Source organism: Pelmatolapia mariae, linkage group LG10_11, assembly GCF_036321145.2.
Source record: "Pelmatolapia mariae isolate MD_Pm_ZW linkage group LG10_11, Pm_UMD_F_2, whole genome shotgun sequence".
Taxonomy (NCBI): Eukaryota; Metazoa; Chordata; class Actinopteri; order Cichliformes; family Cichlidae; genus Pelmatolapia; species Pelmatolapia mariae.
Window position 1 is genome coordinate 15,356,059 of NC_086236.1, and position 20,676 is coordinate 15,376,734.

Genomic DNA, 20,676 nt, shown 5'->3' on the forward strand with positions numbered 1-20,676 from the left:
ATGAAGTTATCTTGCTAACAAATTGCGGTTCAGGACATAACAGAAACCAGAAACTTGGGTGTGATGTGATAATAAAACAGACATATATCTAAAACACACACACACACACACACACACACACTCAGAGAAACTAGAAAACAACACAAGATATTCAGCTGCAACTAATTTAATAGTGCTGGATGTGGAAAGTACCCGATATCACTGCAGCTGCACACTTGGACATCACACACGTGCAGACACACCCTCTGCAACCCACACCTACTGTGCATCCATTCATGTGTCCATTTGTCTTTGTCTTTTTTTACTTCACTTATTCTCTCACTCAACTTAAGCATACATGGGTCGAAAAATGGGGTGAAGACACATGTTCAGCACATATAAATAAACACAGAAAATCCTTTAAAGCCGTCATCCTGACTGACAGAGCTTTCATGTCTCTACTTGACTGACATATTGATTGTGTAAAGACTGCAGAGGGCTGTAATTGGGACATTAAAGTGAACACTAAACGCTCTTTAAAACTCTTTAGATTATACACCTGCAGTGTTATTATCATACAAGTGCTTTTGACACCATTAGCGACTGCACCAGGTTTATCCATCTCTGCACATATTTGCATTAACTGCCTGCGCTCTATCAGGTCTGCTACCATTAATAATGACAGTGTAATATCAGTTAGACTGGCCGCCTCCCCAGAGTTAATGCTTATGTTTTAAGGTATGTATGTATTTATTGTAGATTATATTTATGTAGCTCTGCAGTGCTTTGCAGAGGTAAAACCTTAATAAATAAAGCTAAAACTATGCAAGGCAACTGTAGATGTCTCAAATAGTGGTGCAGAAATGTACTCACTGCCCATTTTATAAGGGACATATGTTCAATTGCTCATTAAAGTAAATATCTGATCAGCCAAACACATGGAAGCACCTTAATGCCTTCAGGCATGTAGATGTGGTCAAGACGACCTGCTGAAGTTTAGCTGTTCATGGCAGCTGTGGTAATGTAAAGGCTTAGGGGACACTATTACAACTAAGCATTGTCACAGCCTCATGTCCATCCCTTTATGACCACAGTGTACCCATCTTCAGATGGCTTTTTCTTTGCACAATAGCATGCCATGTTACAAAGCTCAAAACATCTCAAACTAGTTTCTTGAATATAATAATAATAATAATAAGTTGACTGTACTCAAATGGCCTTCACAGTCAACAGTTTTTTATCCAGTAAAACACCTTTGGGATGTGATGGAACAGGGAGATTGAAATCATGGATGAAACTGCAGCAACTGTTTGATGCTGTCATGTCAATATGGACCAAAATCTCTCAGAAATGTTTCCAGCACCTTGTTAAATCTGTGCCGTGAAGACTTAAAGCAGTTCAGAAGACACAAGGGAGTCATACCTGATATTAGTGTGTGTCTGATAAAGTGACCGGTGATCTTAAACTTCTCTTCTCCCAATATTCTTTAATACTTACAGATACAGTATATCAGTTTGTCACTGTAATCAACTGATTTTCATTTCTTGAATTTGTGTTGCTACTCAGTGACGTTATAGTCCCATGTGATGCCCAGAGTGTAGAATAAAGGCATAAAAGAAGCAGGCCTGTTTGGCCTGTTTTTGTTCTCTTACATGCATCTGAAGAAGCACAATTCAGCTTTAATTCAGCACATTTTCTTCACAGCTAGGCTTTCTTCAAGTTTTTTAAATTTAAAATCTCAAGTCAAGCATTCAACATTTAACAGTGTTCTGCTTCGGGAGAATATCCACAGTAGTTGCTGAGAGATTTTTCTCAGTTACAGTTTCCCAGCCCGATTTTGAACTGCCGACCTTTCAGTCACAAGCCCTCATCTCTAACTTTCAGACTTTTGTTGGCTCATGCTGAGCAGGTTCATTATTTTCCAACCCAGTTTTGCCAAAAAAAAAGCTTCTTGATACCAGCGTGATCCTTGGGAGCAAAATGTCACAAAATGAGATGTCATCCTTTCTCCTCTCTAGTGAGATCTCCCCCTGCTGATTGCCATAGATGTTGTGATTCTGTCTGTTTATGCTTGCTCAGGCTGAACACCGGCAACAAGAGCATTAAAGGTGCTACTCTAACTTGTTGTTTCTGAGAAAAGGAAAGCATCTTTTGACTTATCGTGTTTTTACCTCTCAAGGTTTCTTGGCCAGTCCCTAGTTGTACATTTTACAATATATGACACCAGTGGGATTTTGCTGCAAATCAGCAAAATTGCTTCAGACCGTAAAAGTGGTTAAAAGCACATGGAAAAAAGCAAAGCTGACATTTCTAGAAACAGCAGATGGTGGAACAAGAAGTGAAAGGCTGATGGAAAATCTTATCATACATGTGTAGCCTATAAAAAAAAATGTGGTAAATAAGCTACAATATTGTTGTTGTGACAGGAAGCCTTTGGGATTGTGGTAAAGTGCTTTTTAAAGGATGCAATCTGTATTTTTATATTAAGATATGAGTTACATGACTTGCATGTCTATCACGTAGTTTATTTTAAAATAGATAAATACTACCTGTCTCTGAGACTCCCTTCAGGAACATATACAAAAGCAAGTAGCTACACAGACCCACTGAATAACGACCCACAATATCTATCTGAGGACTAAAATGAATTAGGTCTGCCTTTACCAGATGAGTATTTTATTTTTAGCAAACCAAGTCTAAGGCCTAAAGACTAGTTGGGGCACCCCTTTTAGCCTCCAGTTGCTAGGGATAGCAACTGGAGGCTCTGACTTGTTGGTGAGGGCTGATGGAGGTCATTGGCTGTCGCTTGGTCAAATCAATTCCAAAGAGACTGCTGCACCAAAAAAACCCTGAAATCTGAAAAAAAAGCATCCTCCTCTTCCGTACAGTAGTGGTAAGATCCAGTCATGAAATTTGAAGGTAATAAAGAGCCATAATGTGTTTTCCCCTCCTGTTAGCAGCTAAATGATGGACATATTAGAGCGAGCCTGTAATATCCAGCAGGAGTTGGTGGAGGTCTAGCCTGAAAGATGGATTTAGATGGACACAAATATAATGTGTAAAGTGGCACTTTGTGCTGACAAGCTTGCAGCATGAATTTAACAGGTAGTGATTTAGAGTTGTGTCCACAGCTTATTTCTGTAGCCACTGATTGGCTGAATAAACACTCAATGCAGGTGCAATGTTGAAAGATTTAAACTCCCAGTTATTGAGTTATGGGTTTATGTCAGAAAACTTTCCAGCTACACCCACAAATGCAGCATGATGTCAACACTGGAGATGGAGTGTTTCCAGTTGTTCTCAGGAAATTTCCATATTACTTATTCCCTCTGTTTCTGTTTCTCTCTGTCCTCTCCAGCGTTAAACGAACCTACCATCGACTATGGCTTCCAGAGGCTACAGAAGGTCATTCCTCGGCACCCTGGTGACCCTGAGAGGCTGCCAAAGGTACTGAAACAGTTCACATTCACAACATGCCCATTTGTACAACAGCTTGTTGGACTTAGAATAAAACAAGAACTTGTCTTTTGTTTAGGGATATTTCAAAAAGGACAGAAACTGTAGCTTTACAAAGATGTGAATGAAAGAACTTTGTGCTTATATTTTGTTTGCTTTGTATATGCTTGTTTTTTATATTTCTGACAAGAATATGTGTTTTTAAATCTCCTGTGGGCTGTTCTTTTACCTCTTTGTGAACCCTTTGTGTGTCAGTTTCTTAGCTCCACATTTACAGGGTGAGTGCTTGAATCTCTTCCAGATCAGAGAGTCATATCTGATTATTTGTTTATCAGCTGGAGATCAAGCAGCGTGTTTAAAGGTTCAGCAGATGTAAACAATTAGCACCAAACGATGAGCTCCGCTTTGATACCAAACTCTGTCATCTTGCTCTGTACATGCAGGATGACTTCTCTCAAAGTGTGTGTGTGTGTGAGCTCACAAGTTGACCTGTTTCAAGTCTGAAATTGTGTATCTGTGAAGGCAGGGGTCATGCCCTTGTAAACAGCTGCTGTTGATTGGTTCGCTGGAGCTAGTCCAGGATTGGCTGTCTTTGCTGTGACATCATCAAAGAGTGGGCGCTGGTCACGATGTGATGGATGTGGTGATACAGCTGTGTCATCACGGTCATGGTGACACCCTGGATCAACCACATGTGTTATCAATCACATGTAATGTGCACCATCACCGTGGGAACGTGTTCAATACGTTACACAATAAACATAACTCTGGTGGATTTGTTGCTTTCACTTATGGTAAACAGTAATGAGCTCACTGTTGCTTAAAAGCTGGTACAAACCTACAGTACGGTCAAGTTTAGAAATGAGATGATGAAGATCAAACCACCAACCTTCTGTTTAGTAGGTGACCTGCTCTACTACCTACAGCCTGCTCTACAGCCACCCTGGATGGGGTCCTGGTTGTCATAGTGAACATGTAGCTGAGTGTAATTATCATTTTTTCTTATTCTTAATGCTTACAGTGCTCTGCTGAGATGAGCCAGAGACACAGATAATATCTGCGCCATAAATTAAGGTGTAAAATAGTAAAAAAAAAAAAAAAAAGGTCACATGTTCAGTACAAAATGTGGGAAAACCTTTTAAAACCTTATTTGTGGCAAAGTCAGTAACTTTTCTCAGATATCAGCAGATGAAAGTTGTAGCTCTCTCCTTTTTCAATGAGATAAAAGTTTGTCCTTGTTACTGATAACTCCCCAGGGGCTTTTTAAGATGACTGCCAAGTGGAAAGACTTTCTCTTCTCTGCTTTAGTTTGGCGATAACACCCGGAGGAGCTGCTCGAACATGGAAACCCATGTCATGAAGCTCCCAGACCACGGTTTTTGTGCTGATTTTAATGCTGAAGGAGGTTTGTAGCTTATCAGCTTTTGAATCAGCAGAGCATTAGCAGTTTTTATGCACTGGAGCTCAGCACTCAGCAGCCCCACTCTGTAACTTTACCTGGTCTGTCACTTTGTGTCTGAGTTTCTGTGGAAACTTCCCAAACTGACTTGTTGCATTGGTGGGATCCTATTACAGTACCACTCTGAAACTCAGTGAGCTCTTTAGAACGTGCTTGATTTTATACAGCAGTGACAATGGGACTGAAAACACCTAAAATTCAAAGATGTAGGATCTAAGAGGTGCAGCCCAGTACTTTTGTCCATGTAATCTACGGTAGCAACAATCTGTTCTTAACATTGCCGCCTAACTCTATCTTCACTTTATCCCATAACCATTCTATTTCCCTACTCAAACCTATACTATATTCACTGTGCACAAATATTCATAGTCTTGTCTGAGGATGGATCGCAGCTGTAGGGGTATGACCATCAACATTTTATCTTAACCATTTAATCATGGGTGATATAGTAGTATGATTGTTATTTGGACAGGTTTTTCAAGTCGCTGCTTTAAAGAACACATTTAAATCCATTTACAACCCAAACAATGGGATATTATGCAGCTCACTGTTGTGAGTTGTGAGTTGTGAGTCACTCTCCTGGTCCATGACGCCATTGGTTCAGTACTTCTCAAGAATAGGAACAGTTAATTTCAGTATATTTTTGCACTGGTTAAACAGGCACCTCTTTAATGGTCTGCGTATACAGGCAGTTTTAACATCTGTGTTAAGATAGTTCAGTGTAACTCATTACCTATGGTCCATTTGTTGTTTGTTGTGTTGCACTGGGCAGATTGAAAATGTGTTTTGCATTTTTAAGGCTTAACATAAATAAAGCATACATTGTGCAAAAAGTTATCACAGTCAGGGATGGAGACGAGGAATAAAGCCAGCCCATCAGAGAAGATTTAACTCTTTTAAAAGCTTTTCTGAGCAGGCCTGTCCTGTTTCAGCTTACTATAAATGCAATAAGTGCTGCAGAAAAATCTGTGCAGGAAATGAGGTTCGCAACCTGAAGCGTGCAATACCATAAGTGATGTTAGTAGGAGCTTCTGGTAAAGGCTGAGTCAGAGAAGTGACTGACTCACTTTTTCAAGCATAATCTGACTTTCTGCTTAATTTGTGAGCAGGAGACACGCCCTGCTAACATGTAATACATAATGCTTCCAGCTTGTTTTGTTGTGTTTCACATGAAATAGAAAAGGGGGGAATAATAAACTTAGATCACATTGAAAAATCTGCTGTGTTTGAGTTGAAGCTTTCTGCAAAATATGCTGGTAATGTGACAAAATTGCCACTTAACTAACTGGCAACACTGGATGCTAATTAAGTTGTTTTTTTCTTCTGTTTCTTCTTCTTGCACATAGCAGGTGTGCATTCCTTAATCCAAAAAACTCTTCATGAGAAAAGTGATGAAAAGTGAAATATTTAAAGGGGGAGTTGAACAATCTTGCCTTATCTCGGCCGTAGTTGACATATTTTCTTTTTTTGGCTTAAGTTTGTCAGTTAAAATAAAACAAATGAGCACGCCGAGCAAATAAATGTATCAATGAATACCTTTAGAACCAAATATTATCACATCTGACCCCAAAGCACCATAAAGTATTTTTTTCTTGGCCTGTTTTATTTGGTCGTGTCCCTGTTTGGTTTTATTTTATTTTATTTTTTTACTCCCGTCAAAACTGGTCAGGCTCATTATAAGCAACATGAAGTCATGGAAAATATTTTTATATAAAGCTACAATCAGAGCAACCAAAATAATGCCATGCATTGATCAGGTGTCACACTGAAGCAACAGATGATATAAGGATTAATCAGAGCCAAACATGAAGTATCTCCCAGAGATTTTCAGTCGTGGTGAGATCAAGATGAAGTTCTTCGCGAGCATGAGAAGTGAGGTTTAACATAATAAGCGTCTGTTCACCAAGGGACATGTCACAGTTTCTTCAGGCACAGGGTAAAGGATGAAAAACATGGCAAATGAGTTCAGATCACTTTTGAAATTAGACAATGATTGACAAAAGTCTGAGAAAAACAAGTGTACAATCCCATCTCCCCCTCACCTCTGTTCATGCATTTCTCTGAGGCTTACAGTACTGTGGAGCCAATTTACAAAAAAAAAAAGAGAAAAAAATCATTCTGATGACAGAAAGCTTTTAAAGCCAGACTTTATTTGAATACGAAACTCTGACATCTGACTGCTGTACTTTCTTTGTTATAAACTGTGTTATACCGTCAGTGCTCCCACTTTAGAACAAGGTTCATCGTACATGCTTGTATCTGCTTCTGTGTGTGAGTGTGTCTTTGTGTGTGTGATGCATGTGTGTGGCCATCGCTGGGTAATTCATCATTTTGTAGCCGTGTGGTCGATCAAACTGAGACTTCATTATTGCTGCTCACCAAAGAGAGAGGGAGAGAGAGAGAGGGAGGGACTGCATGTGGATTTGTCTTATCTGTTAGTGCGATGCTGAATACATAAGAGAACAATGTGAAAATGGTTATAATGATTGCAAGTATGTGCGTGTGAGCGTGTGAGCGAGATAAGTTTGGGTGATGGAATATAGTGGGGGTGTTTCGGTTGGCGCCAGAGCCACACACATGCAGACACACACCACAGTCTTGGCTGCTCATCCTGAGAATCGATCAGCCCATTTATCGAAGTTATAGGAGTTTGTTTCCAGGCCTAAAAAGAAGACAGACAGACAGACAAACAGACGGGGCAGTGGAGTGTGTGAGAGGATTACCAGTGGACAGCCGATTCGATAATTGTTCAGTGAACATTCAGGGGATTTTGTTGGCTACACACACACACACAAACACACAGCGATATTCAGCTGCCAGTTTGTGTCACTGTGATCTCTTCAGCATCCAGCCATATGTATGTGCATGTACACTTTCTGTACACAGCGACGCACATATGGACCGTTATGCCTGAAGACACATACAGTAGGCTGTGTTTTCAACATCACGAGTGTCATTTTATTTTGAAAAGTCAGCGACTTTTCTATAGTGGTTTCTATCCTTTTTTAACATTAACCTGGTTTTAATTCATAAAACCTGAAGAATAGTTATGAGAATTCCCCATCAGATCGTCATTTTAAGGTTATATTTGTTCAGATAATAATCTTGCTTCTATCTGGGGTAAAGATACATTTTGTAAAATCAAGGGCCAAATTTTGCATGTGCACATCACCCACCCACTGCTCGTCATCTGTGTGGGTGATTGCTCAGCCCTCACCCGATGTTTTACCTCAGTAAAAACTTTTCTATTAAGTTTCATTAAGTTCACTTTGAAAATTATCCTCCCTGCTAGAGTAAAAAAGATGATAAGTCCGGGTTTGCTTTGGGGTGGACCCGAGAATGCAGTGTCTCTGCCTCTTCCTCCCTCATGGTGTGACGCGACGCTCAACTCGAGGCTTCAAAAAGTAAAGTCCACAAATTCACTTCAATTCAGTTTTATTTAGATAGAGCCAAATCACAATGACAGTCACCTCAGTGATGGTGGTATATGTTATAAGGTAAAGACATGAACAGGTGATGCTTCAGTGTCGTAATGGAAGTGAATTGGTGCAGTTCACACATTTCTTTTCTTGGTAAACGGTTATTTGGGAAGCATATTTTCCTTTTGTTGGATCATTCGACACAGACAAGTCTCTCTCTTTTCCTTAAGTTCAGGTTTTGGGTGTTCATGGTTTTAAAGGTTGACCAGTATGTGTCACCCTTGTAAGACTGGTGACTTCCTCTGGTGACTCACTCAGCTGACATTGCTATGCAACTCCTTTTGATGATGTCGTACATAACTGAGGTCATGTCATCAGCATCACCATTATGAGTAATTGTGGTGACGCATGAACACACATATTTGAAACTACTCTAAATCTGTGTGTGTGTCACACATATCTTTGTTGACACCACCTCACCACCCATGAGAAGAAATGAAATCGGAAGCCTCAAGTCCTAACACTATCTCGCCGCGTTTTTAGCAAGAGAAGAAATGCTCCCTAAAGGACGTGTGTATGTGTGAACACGTCAGCCTCTGTATCTGTGTGTGATCGGACCTGATATCCCCCGTGAGCCCACATGTAAAGTATGACATCATCTCACTGCGAGGTGTGACCCTGCATGTACGGCATCCCTAATGGCGCATTAGAAGTGGATCGGGCAGCTAATGTGCCAGCATTAGGGAGGAATAAGTCATGTGTGTGTGCCGTGTCTGTGCCGGCCTGGCACACGCACGTTACACACACATCTGACCCCGCAGAGACTCGGCTCAGCATTTCCTGGTCCTAATGCATACAACATGTGTGTGTCTGCGTGTGTGTGTAATGTATGGTTATCGCATTAGTGCTGGTCATAACTCAGACAGTAAAAGCACCTAGACACCTCCTGTTATTCTTTCTCTTTGCCAACAGATCTGCCTTCCCTTTAGCTCACCTCCCGCCTCTCTCTCTCTCTCTGTGAGTCTGGCAGACGACCTGTTTGTCTGCATTTTTACCCGAAACAGACAGGAATAGATTATGCTAAAGGTTACAAAAGTCTGGAGAAGCAGTTATATAAACTCAATCAAGGACTTGCATCCTTTATTCGATCCAATGTTGAGTTGGAAAAGTGACAAAACACACACACAAAAAATGAAATGACAAATGAGTGCTTGTCAGGTATATATTCCATAAATACCTGACAATAGATGAAATGTGGCATGATCAAGAAAGAATCAAGCAGAGATAAAAAGCTGTAAAATTGGACTTTATTGCAGCAATTAAAGTAAACAAAAGGATTCATGGTTAAAAAGTAAACATTTCAGAGATGGTTTCCATCACTTGTCATAACTCATCATTATCCGCAGTAAGCCGAGACAGCAGTTGATGGGCAGAAACACGAAGGAGGTGGTTGATCCAAAAACACCCCAGTGAGTTTTGATTTGGTGATTTGCATGTTAAAAAACATCCATGCAAACATCTAAACTTGGACAGAATAATGCAAATAAGTAATAAAGTCCACTCTCTGTACCTAAACTTTTACATGCAAATCACCCAATCAGCTGTATGCCACTAACTCAGATGAGCAGTTTATAAACGGAAACCTGAAATATTTAGACACGTGCAACTTTTTAAGCAAATTTGAACTTTTTACCTTTTTTTTTGATGCGGCTGCAGGCTGTCGAGGCCCTTAGGACGTCAAAACTGGATCGTTGGGCTTTTTGACAACCCGTTAAGTCTCATTCACGTCAGCTAAACGTAGCTGGAAGTGTTACTTATCTGTATTAGCCAGGAGGTAATCTGACGAACATACTTTCCTATTTACGGACAAGCACAACCTGAGAGATTAATTAGGTGATGTATGTGTGTGTCTAAATATGAACAAAGTATTCAGAGTGCATTGATTCCAGACACTTGAATGATGTAGCAGCCAAAGCCTGCAGACCTGATAATGATGATGTTACCAGAGGATCATCTTTCCTTCCCGTTTATCAGCTACTGGCCTTACTGGAACCACTCGAACAGTCAGGATCAGATTTCTGTGTGTGTGTGTGTGTGTGTGTGTGTATGTGTGTGTGTGTGTGTGTGTGTGTGTGTGTGTGTGTGTGTGTGTGTCTCAGCTCACCAGTCTAATAATGAGAGGTTAACAGAGAGGCAGCCAGACCATAATAATGTGTAAGAGATTGAATTTAGCACCGTGGACAGGCACACTAAAACTGCTGACTGGCTCTGTGACCTCACACACGCACACACAGACACACACTGATGGAGAGGCAATATGTTCCACCAGGCACAAACTCGCAGGAGAGCACACATGCAGCCAACTGTAAGTACGTGTGTGAGCGTGTCACACGGTGCAGGTTAATACTGTGAAGCACAGAGTAATTTTCTCTCTGTCACCGGGCAGCCTCACGCTGTGGAAACGACAACACATTAACTGTTAAACAAGACACCTTAGACCCCGGGGTGGGTGCAGAGAGAAAGAGGAAGAAACCAAGAGGGCGGGCGGGTGAGGAAGCAAGGAGAAACAATAAAGAGGCTTGGCAAAAGAGCAAAATAGAGTGGAAGACAGAGGAGACGATTCCCAGCGTGTGTGCAAAATGGCAAAAAGGAAGTGGAGGAGAAACACTTGAAGCTGGACCAGGAAAGCAGAAGAAGGGGAGGGTGTATGAACAAGTGGGGGAGGGGAAGGCATCAAATCCTCAAATAACTGATTGCACTTTCCATCACAAGATCCAGAAAATGTGAATGAAAATGAGTTTAATCTGGCTTTATTGGTCACCTGGCCTGTTAAACAAACAGAGCAGCATGAGACCAAAACTACTCACATGACTTTGGTCTATGTTGAACAGAGATGCACAGCAGAAGAGCCTGCAGCACTTTAGATTGACTTCAGAGTATATTTTAAATACCTGTCACCTTAAGATGTCATTAAGATGCACAGGCACATAAAAGCACTTGACTTGACAGCAGGTAATCTGCCTTTAAAAGGACTGAGGAGCAATTTGTTTATCGTGAGTAGATGGTAAAATGGATGTGAAGTAAGGGGAAAGGGAATGCACATGTGTATCATTTAGCAACTATTATAAGTGGAAATGGTGGGTGTGCCTTCATGTGTGTGAAGCTCAATTTTACTTTATGGATTCAAGGTTTTTCATACTTCCTGTCTCTTAAGGAAATGTAAGTAGAATGAAGGAGACAGTTACAGGTGATTAACTGTAATACGTGCTGCTGTCTTCAACTTTTCTCTCTCTTTGTGTCAGGAGGTCATTCTGAAGAGAGCAGCAGACCTGGTGGAAGCCCTCTATGGTTTGCCTCATAATAACCAGGTACACATACACACACCGCATGGAAAGAGGGAAATCAGTACTTTGCTGTTGTGTTTATTCTAAAGAGCTTTCTTCTTCCTGCAGGAGATCATCCTCAAACGTGCAGCAGACATCGCAGAAGCTCTTTACAGCGTTCCTCGAGGACACACCCAGCTTTCCAGTTCAACTCACAGCGGCATGATGGGAGTCAACTCTTTCACCGGGCAGCTGTCCGTCAACGTATCCGAACCCTCACAAGCCAATCAGGGTAAGAATTTGTCATCATGCTGTTTAGCAATTGCCATTAAATACTTAACATCGCTACAGCGCAGCCTAAAAACACCATATGAGCTCATTTTATTACATATTTGCAGGGACATGTTTAAAGTCAGTTTACAGGGAACTTTGTAATTTTTTGGTTTTAAATCAAAGGCAGGATATTTGTTCCTTTATCAGCCATCCCATAGTATTTAATCTCTATAAACATATATATTTATTATATATATTTATTGAAGGCAAGACTCAAAATCTCTGGTCTCTGTTTGGAGCTACCTGACCTACTGACCAATCATGTTTAAACAGGCTTCAGCTACATCTTCTTCCTCTTTAGGCTGCTCCTTTTAGAGGTCACCACAGTGGATCATCCCAAGCATCCTCCTCTGTCACACCAAACCTCTGCATGTCACTAAATCCACAAACCTCCTCTGAGGTCTTCCTCTTTTCTTCCTGCCTGGCAGCTCCATATTCAACATCCTATGTCCATTATAGCCACTTTCCCTCCTCTGCACATGTCCAAACCATGTCAATCTTCCTCTTGGCAAGGAAAAAAAAAATCACTGTGCAAAGCAAAAGAGGGGTTTCATTTTCTGAAATTCTACCTCAGGCCCATTGCCAATTTAGTTTTGTTTATTCACTATTTTAAATTTTAATTTATAAAAAAAAAGAACAATACATGGAACGGGAAGTCTGTTCTTTGGCTACACTGGAAGCCCTGGAAATTTCAACACACTCCATGCTTCCACTGTTCCACTTTCTGTGGAGTTCTGTTCTGCAACCAGGAAAATGCTAAATTGAAACTTCCCGTGTGTGGAGATGTGTATTATAAATTCTTTTAATTAGCATCACTTCAGTCCTTTTTCCGTATTTCCGGCAGGTTTTGTGCGCAGCAGCAGTAGTGTGTCACCCCACGGTTACGTGCCCAGCTCCACACCTCAGCAGACCAGTTACACCTCAGTCACCAGCACCATGAATGGCTACGCCAACAACACCGGCATGACCAACCTGGGAGGCTCGCCCACTTTCCTCAATGGCTCTGCAGCCAACTCGCCTTATGCTAGTGAGTGGATCTGTGCACCTTTACAATGTGCTTGCACCGCTGCCATTTAATTTCAGGTCCTCCACACTGCCCACATACACCATCAGTACCTTCAGACTCACAGATGAAAGCAGCACCATGCACTCACATACAAACACATACTGAACCGCGCACACGCAAAATGCCTGTGGACAGAAAGTGAAAGTCTCAGATGTGCTGTGTGGAGATTCCCCCATGGGGCTTTCTGTCACAGCGTCTTCAAAAACAATCACCAACTCACGGCTCATCGCTCCATTTTGTCCTCCGTCCATCTTCTCCCTCCTTCCCAGAGTGCCTTTTATCTGACAGCCACACCTCTTCTCCCTCTGTTGGTTAATTGCATCCCATTTCCATTTAGCAGAAAGGAAGACCAAAAAAAAACAGAGAGGGAGGGAAGAGTGGAGCCACGTAGAGAGAAGCGAGATTTTTTTGTTTGAGAAGAGTAAACTGGAAGACTGGAACCGTCTGGTGACACTTCCCATGAAGTTCATTTTAAGCCACATGCAATAGATGGACATCTGACAACTCTGGAACCTGATTTGTTTACAATGAAAAGCTAATTTTGCCTGTATTTGCACACCATGAGCACACTTTATATCTCAAAGAGGGCAGAAGGTGCTCCCATTTAATTCAAAAGAGAATAAACTATTAGTTTCTGAAGCTTTAATCATTTTTCTTTTAATTTCTGTCTGCTCTCTCCTGCCTCTCCAGTTGTTCCATCCAGTCCTACTATGGCCTCCTCCACCTCTCTTCCCTCCAACTGCTCCTCCTCTTCTGGTGTCTTCTCCTTCTCTCCAGCCAACATGGTGTCAGCAGCAGTTAAACAGAAGTCCGCCTTTGCTCCGGTAGTCAGGCCCTCGTCGTCCCCTCCGCCCTCCTGCACCAGTGCCAACGGCAACGGGCTTCAAGGTAATTTAGCATGTTAGTCTATCATATGGTGCTTCGAGGTAGGATTTTCCCCAGCACATGAGTTTAGGATGATTTCGTTCCTGTTTTTTCAACTAGTCTGTCACATCATCCTCTAACTCCTCTCAGATCCTTACTGGATTGTGAGCACATGCACACACTGTTTTAGAGTTAAATATTTTAGATTAATGAGCTTCTTTGGTCCAAACTGGTCCCAACATCCCCTGTGGCGTTCCTGTTTATTAGTGAAATATCGGAAGAGCTATTGACTGGATTGTAATGAAAACGGGTACAATGCTATTCTAAATAGACTCAATTCAAAGTCAGAGTCTCGAGAGTCTGCATGCTTATGGTAATAAGGTGATTCTGGGCTAAAATGACTTTCACTCATTAGTATTAATTTTCTCTTTGCTGCACTACAGGCCTGAAACACTGCAAGCAACAATATCTGTGGTGTAATGAGGCTCATCCAACTTAAAAAATGCTAAACTAATTCGCCTCTCTTAACTTTGCCACTTTTGAATAATAAAAATATCCCTTCCAAATCTTTAAGTTGAATCTGGAAAATTCTCAACTTTGCCACTTAGAATAGCCCTTATACACCGACATAAGTTTATGACTGGAAAAGGAAGGAAAATGTAAACACGGAACTTTAATTCAGTGTTCTAAAAGTGCGGTTAATGGGTCAGTGGCAGCATTTTATGAAGCTGCAAGTGCAACAAGAAAAGAATTCAATGCTGTATTTCTTTCAGTCCTAGCTCATGTCACATTGCACTATATAGCAGCTCAGAATGAGACCAAGGCAACATTTCTCTTCTGTTTCAGACTAAACATTATCCAACACTTACAAATACAGCTGCTATTAAGAAATGTTACAGTCTCTATAATGGTTAAAATGCCATAAACAACCACAAAGATGACAGCCACCTTCCCCTGAAACAGACAAACGCTAAATAACTGTTGGATGTTAATATTTGCAGCCCTTAGAATATTTTTGGTTCCCCAAGGCCTCAGTCATACAGGCCTAGAGACTAGTTGGCAAACTGATGCCAGCCTGCCATTGCTATGGAAAGGTATGTGCTACCTAACAAGCTGGTTTAACGTTTCTGGAGGTTGCTGCCTGTTCCTAGTTGAAATCAGTCACATAGACTGATTTCATGGACTAGACGTGTCCTTGATTCAACACAGCTGATTTAAATGGCTAAATTACCTCCTCAACATGTCTTGGGCTACGTCCACACGTACACGGGTATTTTTGAAAACGGAGATTTTCCGTTTTTGTTTTTTAAAAAAATCCTGTCCACACGTAAACGCGAAAACGAAGGAAAACGCTGCTAGGAACATGCCAAAGCAACAAGTGGCGATATATTCCTAACCGTGTAGAAATGTTGGCCAATCAGAAGTCTAGAAGGCTGGGTGGGAAAGAGTAAACAAAGATAGCCCATAGAAGCAGAACTGAGTCCTGTGCGGAGGGACAGTAACTGTGTGTATATGTAAGCATTTAAACACTGCAGAGAGTACCAGTAACAGTATTTTGTGTAAGTCCGCCATTGTAGAAATTCATTTCACCGAGACAATAACGTGGCGCACAGTGTGACGTCAAAAAAGGCGCACACCTTTGACGCTGCGTTTTCTCCGTTTTCCTTGTCCACACGTAAGTGCAAAAACGGAGTTTTCGAAAATATCCACCCTGGCAGGCGTTTTTAAAAATCTCCGTTTTCAGTGACCGAAAACGCCGTTTACATGTGGACGAAAGGTGTAAACGCATAGAAAAATCTCCGTTTTCAAAAATACCCGGGTACGTGTGGACGTAGCCTTGAAGTTCTCCAGAGGCCTGGTAATGAACTAATTATTTGCTTCAGGTGTGTTGACCCAGGGTGCTATCTAAAACCTGCAGGGCACCAGCCCTTGAGGCCTGCAATACTCACCCATGCTGTAGACGGTCTTGTCTACAAACACCGTCCAGCTACTTTCCAAACTGTAGTAAAACTGTGAAGTGTAACGCAAACTGGAAATGGAGATTGTTTGACTTTAAAGTAAATGTCACGTGTTTTGAAACATGTTGGTTACAGGTATAACCTTTACTTTGAAGGCAAACCTTCTTTTACCATTTTGTGTTGCACTTTTTCAAGTTGTACTCCCACTCGGCAAGTAGTTAGCAAGTATTTGCAGACAAACATGAAAAACTACAGACGGCAACAATAACTTAGGTGATTTGTGAGAGACACAAACCTCCAGCAACCACTGCCAGCAATTTGAAGAATGTATCATGTCCAATATGGCAGACAAAGTGCGCATTTGTCACAATTGGAAACCTCAATACCTCTTTGGGAGCAGTGCCATGGTTGCCAACAGGTCTCTAGGCCTGTGTAACTATGAGTAAATTGGCAAGCAGTGACCAAAACTTTGAGAACGCCACGTTTAAACTATTTAAATAGCTTTTTTTAAAAAAACAACTTTAAACTATTGTATCCAAAAGTTCTTTTTGTTTTGCTTAATAGTTTGGATTAAAACATTTTCAGTTCTTTTTCCTGTCTTTTCTTTTTACTTCTAACCTCCCCTCTTTATTATTCCTCTGAACTGTCACCCTTCCCTTATCATTTCTCCCTTCCTCTCTCTACCAGATCAAACATTTGTGGACTCTAGCAAGTACTCAACAGCCAGCTCTCTACAAGGCCTGGCCTTCACCTGAAGTATGTTCCTCTACTGATTCTTCCTTCAGCTCTGTTAACTCATTACATTGGAACATTTACTCAACTAATTTCACTAAAGCAACCATTGCCGTGTTTCACATCTTCCACTGAACGATTGCTCAAACACTTTCCTGCTTTTTCACCCTTGTACGGCTTTTCTTTCCCTCTCTCCTGCCTCATCGCCAACTCTTCATTCTTCTCGTTTACAGATCAAGCAATTTGTTTTGCTGGGTAACTCCTCCCTGCCTTCCTATTGGCTGGGAAGAAAGATGGGAAGTTAGATATTTACAAAGACCCCCACCCAAAAAAGACATTTGGCGTGGAAAATTTATTGCTCAACATCACTGGCTTTGTGTAGCTGTATGTGAGCGTGTGTGTAGAGTGAGCATGTGCGGGGGTGTGGGAACTCAAAGCGTAGCCTCAAAGCACAGCTGAAATAAACACATCCCACTTACAGCTCCACGCACACACACACACACACACTTTCCTCTGTCACAGACACTGGGTGATCACACACTGGCAGCTTACTAGGGAGCGATCAACAATGACAGCTGTTCGACTCTCTTGACAGTTTTTACAGTCAGTCTACCTGCCCCATGGCGTGTGTGTGTGTGTGTGTGTGTGTGTGTGTGTGTGTGTACGGGTTCGTACTATCCTGGTGGGGACCAAAATCTGACTTTTACTATCCTGGTGGGGACTTTCTGCACCGTGGGGACCAAAATCCAGGTCCCCTCGGGGTTGAAAGCAATTTTCACACTCAAAATGCGGTTTTACTGTCAGGGTTACAATTAGGTTATGGTTAGGTTTAGGGTAAGGGTTAGGGTTAGGCATTCATTTTTAATGGTTAGGGTTAGGGTAAGGGGCTAGGGAAAGCATTATGTCAATGGGATGTCCCCACGAGGATAGCAAACCAGACGTGTGTGTGTGTGTGTGTGTGTGTGTGTGTGTGTGTGTGTGTGTGTGACTGAAAGGAAAAAACTGGAGGTTTTACTGAAACAATTTTGTCATGCTGGTACTAAAAAAAATCAGTCCTTTTTTTCTTGATAGTTTTCACTCACTGTGAAATAAAAAACTGTTCACTTAATAATTTCTCCAGTTTGCTGTGCACATTTCATGGGAACATACCTCTGTATTCAAAGCAACATTACAGGAGCCCACCAAGGATAATGTGCAGGGCAAAGGTAGGGGTCAGGCAAGCAGTAGTTGTGGTTATGGTTGGGGTAATTCTCCAGGAAGTGAACATAATGTCCGAAGTAATGTCCTCTGAAGTGATGTAAACGCGGCTCTGTGTGTGCGACGCGTATGTGTGTGTCACTTTTGGGCTGAGCTCTGCTTCTCACATGTTGACACCCATCCCTCGGGTTTAAAGGCAGCACATGCCATGATGCAATCTGTCAGGCACACGTACAAACGTACAGTTAAAATATGCCAACTGTTGCTGCGCATAATTAAATGTGTGTGAGCTTAAAAGATGCGTCCCCGCACCACTTTACTGATTTATTTGTCTATTGATGTTTTAAATGTCGCTTCGGTCACACAGCTGCGCAGATGGGAAAACATATTGATGTATTTAAAGGGGGGATTTTTTATGATGATGAAATATTTGGCTGTGTTTTTAACAGTTAATTTTTCCTTCTCTTCCCCTCCTTCCTCTCCCTCTTTTCTCTTTTTTGTTTCTCTTTCTCCCACCCAACAGCAATCCCGGGAATGATCGTCCCACCCATGTAAAGGTGTGTGTGCATGATTTTGTGTGTGTGTGTGAGTGAGAGAGAGAGAGTTGAACCAAGCACACTCTCACTGATCGTGGTGGAGGCTTCAGTGTGAGTCTGACTCCGGTCGGCGATGGAAGGAGCTGTCCCGATTTGAAGGAACAAACCCAACTCAGGCCCTTTCTAACACAACAAAACAACTTCGAGAGAAAAAGAAGAAGAACAAAAAACAAACTGTTTGCAAGAAAATAAGTTGTTTAGACTTTGTACACCTTGATGCTTTTTATAGGAGAACGGCCACGCCTCTTACAACTCTCCAAGGACACAGGAAGTGTATTTATTTTGGAGAGAATCCACTTCCTCCCATGAGTGTTTGTGACTTTTTTTTTCTTTTCACGCAACAGTTTATGTGTGATAATCATCTTCTAATTGTAACCTACACGAGGTGGTTTCTATTTAAGAAGTTTTGTCTTTAATGAAGGAGTAAAATGTGAAGCATACCTGATAATGATGAAGTGATGATGAGTCAAAATGATGATGAAGTCACAGGGTCAAATCCAGCCAACACAGACAAGCCAAACCAGACACTCACACACGCTTTTACTTCTCTTTGCCAAATCCTTGCCACACCAAGAGGAAAAAAGAGGAAGCTTCTTGTCTGCATCTGATGCTCCAGTTTTAGCCATTTAAGAAGTTTACTTTGAGCCTCCTCTACATACATCTGTCCTGCATCTTCAGTCTTTCAGCCAACAGACTTGCTTCACTTGTAGTAGAAGATAGATTTGACAGTAGATGCATGTAAAAAGGAAACAAATGATCACAGATCCTCTCCCACACAGTAGTACATTATTTTTGTGTGCCAATAGCAGCTTCACTGCTCAGGATTTGACCCCTACCCTCAATTATCCCTGTTACAGCAACTGGTTGAGACGCATACAGCCGCAGAGACCTCTATGAGAGGGAGAACATGTCTTAAAAGACTGCTGCAATTTAGACTTTTATTTTGATGTGTGAGATTTGTTTTCTTGAGTTTTGTCATAATTGAAAAAATATTTCTTTGGTTTTTTTGGTTTGCTGTGTTTGTTATTTTTTTTTTGTTTTTTGTTTTTTTGATCAGCCGGCCAATCAGATTGTGCTTCTTTTTTTCCTGCCTGCTTTCTCATCTAGTTTGATTTGAAACTTGAGTGGGAAAAGTGCTGCGCTGCAACAAATGTCAAGTTCAAAACATTGCAACTGAGGATTAAGAACAATCTTTTTTTTTTTTCAAAAAGTGTTTGTGAAAACAAATGCGGACGAGTCCTAGCAAGAAGAACAGCAACATTAGACCTTTCAGCAGCTGCACTCAAATGAAGAAAGCTTATGTTTTTGTAGTGACCGCAGTAATACAAGTGTGATTTTAGGATAGGTCAAGAAAACATGCGATACTAAAACATGCAATACTACTCGTTACTTTAATTCAGTTTTTTGTTTTTATTTATATAACATCAAATCACAGCAGTATTCGCTTCAAGGGGCTTTAGATCGTAAAGACAATATTAGAAAGAAACCTCAACAACAAGACAGCCCCCTATGAATAAGCACTTGGCGACAGTGGGAAGGAAAAACTCCCTTTAACAGGAAGAAACCTCCATCCGAACCATGCTTAAGGAGTGGCAGCCGACTGCTGCGACTTGTTAGTGGTGAGGGAAGGAGGAGAGGACAAAACACACAGGAGAGCAAGAAATTAATAATAACTAATGATTAAAAAGTTGTGTATGCACATATAGAGAATGAAATGACATCACTAACCTGCAATTCATAGTTTTGTTACATCATTAAAAAAACCCTGATATATTGTCTAATCCTGATAGGGAGGTCATATTGTAATTCTGATGTTTATGTTTCATTCAGATGACTCGTCGGTTCAGTATTTTGCACTATTTGTGACCTGAGGTATGAAAAAAATGGAATTTTTTGCAGCGCAGAACAAATAGCCAGGAACATGTCTTAAATGCCCGCTGTGTAAAAACTAGCTGCAGTGTGTGTGTTTTTTACAGTCTTGAAGTCTTAAAATATGTTATTTTTGCCAAAGCCCTTTTTGAGACATTTATGCTTAAACAGTCTTACGCCACAATTATTAATATGATGTTTTGGGGGGTTTTCTTGTCACACATCATAAAAAATGAAAATGCCATTTTAAGTTATCTGTCTGTGCTTAACACACAAGCACATCTTTAAGCCAGATTTATGGTTTATGGTCCCTGCACTGGTTGTGTAACATGTCAAATGTGATTTCACAACAGCCCAGTCACTGTTTATACTGGTGCTCGTCCTGAATGATAGGTCCCGCCATTCGCAAAAAGCCATGACATCAG

The 20,676-nt window shown here is 41.2% G+C and overlaps 1 protein-coding gene across 2 annotated transcripts in view; it reads left to right on the forward strand.

Annotated features, from left to right (window-relative positions):
• Positions 1–19,367, forward strand: part of LOC134636916 (transcription factor COE1-A-like) — an 86,930-nt gene extending 67,563 nt beyond the window's left edge. The window contains exons 11-17 of one of the 2 annotated variants that reach the window (XM_063487184.1): positions 3,338–3,426; positions 11,616–11,681; positions 11,766–11,928; positions 12,814–12,996; positions 13,726–13,923; positions 16,545–16,613; positions 18,310–19,367. In XM_063487184.1, the coding sequence (XP_063343254.1) occupies positions 3,338–3,426; positions 11,616–11,681; positions 11,766–11,928; positions 12,814–12,996; positions 13,726–13,923; positions 16,545–16,612 (767 nt within the window). In that variant the 3' untranslated portion in view covers position 16,613; positions 18,310–19,367. The remainder of the gene's footprint in view (positions 1–3,337; positions 3,427–11,615; positions 11,682–11,765; positions 11,929–12,813; positions 12,997–13,725; positions 13,924–16,544; positions 16,614–18,309) is intronic. The other variant, XM_063487185.1, reaches the window with a different exon arrangement.
• Positions 19,368–20,676: the final 1,309 nt, after the last annotated feature.